The sequence below is a fragment of the Nicotiana tomentosiformis genome, chromosome 2 (genome assembly GCF_000390325.3).
Source record: "Nicotiana tomentosiformis chromosome 2, ASM39032v3, whole genome shotgun sequence".
Lineage (NCBI taxonomy): Eukaryota > Viridiplantae > Streptophyta > Magnoliopsida > Solanales > Solanaceae > Nicotiana > Nicotiana tomentosiformis.
The window spans coordinates 32,495,924-32,502,283 of NC_090813.1; the positions used below are offsets into that span (position 1 = coordinate 32,495,924).

The window sequence follows — 6,360 nt, forward strand, 5'->3', positions numbered from 1 at the left end:
CGAAGCGCAACACATGTGGAACCAAAAGATCATTGTGGAAGGAGAGACTATTGAGCCAGACATGTATCACGCCGGTCATATGTACTACTATCTGTCATGGCTGGAAGACGACGTAGCTGAGGGCATCAAACCAGGAGTCAACCTGAAGGATAGAATCATAGATGAAGTGGTTGAGGCACAGGTGAAGTACAAGAGGCTACGCAAAGGGTGTTTGAGTCCGAAGCTAAACATCTGGAGCAGCACAAAGTGAACACAAAGGCGATAAGGGAATGGAAGGGGTTTGCCACTGAGTCAACGAAAATATTGGAATACCTGGAATAAGGACTGATAGAGATAGAAGGGAAGATGAGAATGAGACTCTCAGATTGTCAAGGCATGAACAACGATGAGGGAGGGAATCTAGCAAAAGCTTACTTACTGTTGGATATGCGCGACCTGGGAAACTTGATTGATGGGGAGAAGGTCCTTCAAGGACCTAGTAGATTAGGAGATAATGTTCTTTACTACTTTCTAGCTTAGATTAGATTTCGATGTAATAAGGCTTGATGTCATTACTGACTTTATTATTATTATCGATTTAGTGAAAGTTTGTTTGGCCTATTTTCGCACTAATGAAATGAAGCAAAGTTGGCATCAATTTTCTCCAAGTCTATGTGTTGCTTAGGCCTACCTCAGGTACAATGAGGTTCCCCAAATTAGGACGCAAATTATTACATGATTTTGTGAAACATGTTTAAATATTGCGAACACTCTTTTATTTCACTTTACTGACTTGGTTATCTTTTGCTTTTTCTTTAATTTTTGATTATTCCCATTCCCAAAGGTTGGTTCGTGCATACTGGCATCATCAACATACCACACTGGATCCATAAGTCCTCCACCTCCTCCTCCACCTAGCGACCTGAAAAGTAAAAGCAAGGGCAAAGAGAAAATGGATGATTTAAGCGGTATCAGGAAAGACAATGTTGCTATAACAGAAAACGTTGAAACTTCAGATGGCAGAAGTACTCCGGGGTAGAATGAGTTGGTCTTACATTTGGAACAGAAAATCTTGGAATTATAGGGCGAGCTTGAGCACGTCCGAAATCTGGCAAACCTCTCCCTCACTCTCAATGTTCCCGAGATCCACTAGCAAAACTCGACTACCTAGAACCAAACACCACGACAAAATGCACAAAATCAGAATCCACAACCCATAGTTTTGAATCCTCCTGCACAACACCAGTATCATAATCCTGCACCTCCCCAAAACCTTAACCGGCCTTCAGTGCCAACCCCTCAACAACACCACCATCATCCAACTCAATACCCATAAATCACCACTTATCACACTTCCCAAAATGCACCACAACCCACTCCCGATCCCCAAAACTCGACCAATGACCACCAATATACCCAAGTTTTGGGAATTTATCAAAGCAACCTGATATATGTGGAAACCTTACCCCATACCCCATAGCAAACCCTATACATACTCGGACCAACTGAGAAGGACCTACTCATTAGAAACATGGAGGGAAACTCACGAAGCTCACAGGGAGAGTTCAGAGTGTTGAAGGGGGGAAAGGCGTTGAAAGTCTAAACTATAAGGACCTGTGCATTCAGCCGTATGTGGAACTGCCAGAGGGTTACAAACCTCCCAAGTTCAAAATGTTTGATGGTACTGGTGATCCGAAGGTGCATCTGAGAAAGTATTGCGACAAGCTTGTAGGAGTGGGCAAAAATGAACAAATCCACATGAAATTGTTCATGCGAAACCTTACAAGGGACGCTTTGTCTGGGTACATAAGTCAAAACCCAAAGAAGTGGGTTAATCTGTTGAGTATGGCATTAGATTTCATGGATAGATTCAGGTTTAACACGGAAAATATGCCACGCATTTTCTACATTCAAAACCCCAAGAAGAGGCCGACAAAAACCTTCCGCGAGTATGCTACCCATTGGAGATCAGAGGCCGCAAAGGTAAGGCCAGCACTTGAAGAATAACAAATGAACAAGTTCTTTGTTAGAGCTCAATATCCATAGTATTACGAAAGGTTGATGGTCATCAAAAATCACAAGTTCCCCGACAGAGGTGAGGGAGTGAACGTGATTGAAACTGATGAGGAGTGGGATCAGGAAGGGTCCATTGGACTAATTCGAGAGGGAGACGCTCCTAAAATATCTCTGATCACTCTCACGCTAGTTATGGTTCAAACCCAGGCGCCATTTGAAGTTGAGATAGCTACACCTTTCACTGTAATGGTAGCTCCCATGCCATCTTACGAGTCCGATGTCATCCCGTGGGATTATGCTGCGGAAGCAAAGAGAAAGGAAAAAGACAAAATGGAAGAAACAGGTGTTGCGCAAGGTATGACTAGGACCGGTAGAGTTTACACACCTGAGAATCTGGGAGGAACGAGCAAAGAAGTTGCACCTAAGCCACATGTTGTTGAGACTGGCACTGACGATCTCTGGAGGAAGATACAAGCAAGGGAGTACTATGTTGATTACCACCTGAACAAGACTCCTGCTCAGATATCCATCTTATCACTGTTGAAAAAGTCATACGCACGTAAGAATGCTTTGATGAAGGTGTTAAGTGAGGCTTATGTACTCGCCTGCATCACTAGTGGAGAGATGGATAACATGGTTGGACGGTACTGGAAAGCCACAAAATCATTTTCTACGAAAATGAGTTACCACCAGAAGGACTGAGTCATAACAGGGCGTTGTACATCACAGTGCAATTCGAGGATAAGTTCATTGCCAGGGTCTTGGTAGATGGAGGTTCGAGTCTAAATATATACCCGCTGATCACTCTAAAGAGATTTGGTAAAGGCCTGCACGAGATACGAATGGGAAGCATGAATGTGAAAGCGTTCGATGGATCTCAGAGAGCCACTATCGGGGAGATCAACCTCAATCTACAGATGGTTCCAACTTGGTTTGATGTTGAGTTCCAAGTGCTAGATATGTCTTCTACTTATAATTTATTGTTGGGACGACCATGGATACATGCAGCCGGGGCAGTGGCTTCAATTCTGCACCAGGCTGTGAAGTTTGAGTGGAATCATCAGGAGGTGATCATTCATGAAGATGGAAGCAACCCCACCTACACTAATCAGACCGTTCCAGTCATCAAAAATAGGAGTAAGTTGGGCGGAGAAACGTATCACCGCATTGAATGGGTGAACGCAATTGAAAAGGATCGATAGTGGAGCAAGAAGAGAGAAAGCATATTGTTGTGGACAGGATATGAACCAGGCAAGGGTCTTGGAAAAAAGCTTCAGGGGATCACCAAACCCGTACATACACAATATCGTGGCACGACCTTTGGACTCAGATATGAATATACATGGCAAGAATATCAGGATTGGACACCGCCATGGCGTGCCCCTTATTGTCCACTGGAACAACCCGTACCACCGCTTCACCAAACATTCTATCAGGCTGACATGATATGGGGATCTGAGGAAGATGAGGTATTGGCCGGCATGAGAAGGTTGTTTCCAGATGAAGAAGACATGGATTGCAGTGCAATCGTTGAGGAGGGGGAAGAGGAAGACCTTACCATTCAGATAATTGAGGAGGGAGTTGTTCTCAAAAACTGGACCGCGACACCGTCCCGGGCTCGCCGAGTTCCTGGGTAGCATGGCCATATAGCATGAATTACTTTCAAATAGTTTTGAGCATTTAAGACATTTCCAGTATTTTGTTTTGAAATAATTACTCGAGCCATCGATTCGTATTTGTTGATATTTTAAAGTTTTAATGCATTACTGATTTTCATATTTATTATTATCTTTCTACATTCTTTTCAGCATGATTATTACATATCCCGATGAACCTATAACTGTGACATGTAATGAGACAACGCAACATAAGGACAGTGACTCAGAAGAGCTGGAAGATGATTTAATAACTGACGAATTCGTCAAAGAAGTAGAGAATTTTGAAAACAAACCAAAGTCTAATTTGGAGGAAACTGAGGCCGTTAACTTAGGGATTCCGAAATAGTCAAAGAAACTCGTATAAGCATTCATCTATCACCGTCAGAGAAAGAAGAGTATATCATATTCCTAAAGGAGTATGAAGACATCTTTGCATGGTCCTACGATGATATGACTGGTTTAAGCACATCCATAGTAGCTCACAATCTACACATCAATCCCATGTGTCCACCGGTGAAGTAGAAGCTCAGAAAGTTCAAGCCAGATATGAGTTGGAAGATAAAAGAGGAGGTCACCAAGAAAATCCAAGCCAAGGTTCTCTGAGTGGTCGAATACCCGACCTGGTTGGCCAACATTGTGCCAGTCCCAAAGAAAGATGGAAAAGTTAGAGTATGTGTCGATGACCGAGATCTGAATAGAGCAAGTCCTAAGGATAATTTCCTGGTGCCTAACATACACATACTGATTGACAACTGTGCCAATGAACTCCAATCCTTCGTGGATTGCTTCACATGATACCACTAGATTTGGATGGATGAAGAGGATGCCGAAAAGACCGCCTTTATCACACCATGGGGAATATATTGTCACAAAATGATGCTATTTGGTTTAAAAAATGCTAGCGCCACCTACATGAGGGCCATGACGACTATCTTCCACGACATCATACACAAGAAAATATAGGTGTACGTGGATGATGTTATCATCAAATCTAAAAGGTGTTCAGATCATATAGCAGACCTGGAAAAAAAAATCGATCGGCTTCGAAAATACAACTTGCAGTTGAACCCTGCAAAGTGTGCCTTCAGAGTTCCTACTGGAAAATTGTTAGGTTTCATTATCAGCCACCGAGGTATTGAGCTAGACCCGTCAAAAATCAAAGCTACCCAGGACCTACCGCCTCTAAAAAACAAGAAAGATATGATGGGTTTTCTAGGGCGCCTCAATTACATCAGACGCTTTATAGCATAATCAACTGTGATATGTGAGCCAATCTTTAAAATGCTAAGGAAAGATGTTGCGACAAGCTAGACTGAGGAATGGCAGAAAGCCTTCGACAAAATCAAGGAGTATTTATCTAAACAACCTGTGTTGGTCCCACCAGAATTAGGAAGACCTCTGCTGCTTTATCTATCTGTATTGCATGGGGCTTTTGGTTGCGTTCTAGGACAACATGATGAAACTGGAAGGAAGGAGCAAGTGATATATTATCTGAGCAAGAAGTTCACGCCTTACGAAGCCCGGTACTCTTTGTTGGAATGCACTTGCTGTGCTTTGACATGGATAGCCCATAAGTTGAGACATTATTTTTGTGCATACTCTACATATCTCATATCAAGGATGGCACCAAAATACATCTTTCAGAAACCCATGCCTATGGGTAAGTTAGCAAAGTGGAAAATATTGTTGAGTGAGTTGGACATCGTCTATGTAACTCAAAAGGCAGTCAAAGGGCAAGCATTGGCGGATCACTTGGCAGAAAATCTAGTAGACGAAGAATACAAACCATTGAAAATGTATTTTCCAGACGAGGAGTTATCATTTGTAGGAGAAGATACTACCGAGGCGTACGATGGTTGGATGATGCTCTTCGACGGACCAGCAAACTTCAAGGGAGTGGGTATCAGAGCTGTCTTAGTATTAAAAATTGGTCAACACTATCCGGTATCCGCAAAACTCATATTTCCGTGCACCAACAATATAGAGGAATATGAGGCCTGCATCCTGGGACTCAGGTTTGCCATTAATATGAATGTTCAGAAGTTGCTGGTAATCGGAGATTCAGATCTGTCGGTGCACCAGGTTCTAGGAGAATGGGCTACGAAGAACACCAAAATATTTCCATATTTGCACTATGTACAAGAGCTAATAAAGATATTCACAAAGATAGAATTCAAACGTGTTCCAATGATTCGGAATGAGTTTGCAGATCTATTAGCCACTTTGTCTTCCATGATACAACACCCAGGCAAGAATTTCATCGATCCTATCCCAATAGAAATTCATAAGAAGCCAACTTATTGTGCTCATGTTTAAGAAGAGATTGACGGAAATCCATGGTTCCACGACATCAAGGAATACTTGGAAAAGGGAGAATATCCAGAGAGTGCTACCCATACTCAGAAGCGCACGCTTCGAAGATTGGCCAACCATTTCTTTCAGAGCGGAGGAATTATGTATAGAAGGACTCCTTATTTGGGATTGTTGCGATGCGTCGATGCCAAAGAGGCGTCTAGATTGCTCGAGGAAATACATGCCAGAACTTGTGGACCCCGCATAAACAGTTTCGTTCTGGCCAAGAAGATATTAAGAGCAGGGTATTTCTAGATGACTATGGAAACAAACTGCATCAAATATGTTCAAAAGTGTCACCAATGCCAGACACATGCCGATATGATACGAGTGTCGCCCAACGAACTCAATGCGA

General features: G+C 42.7%; 1 protein-coding gene across 1 annotated transcript; it reads left to right on the top strand.

Moving 5' to 3' along the window:
• The first annotated feature begins 5,273 nt into the window (after positions 1-5,273).
• LOC138904579 (uncharacterized) lies at positions 5,274-5,969 on the top strand. Its single transcript, XM_070193086.1, has one exon. The coding sequence runs from the start codon at positions 5,274-5,276 to the stop codon at positions 5,967-5,969; it is 696 nt and encodes a 231-aa protein (XP_070049187.1).
• Positions 5,970-6,360: the final 391 nt, after the last annotated feature.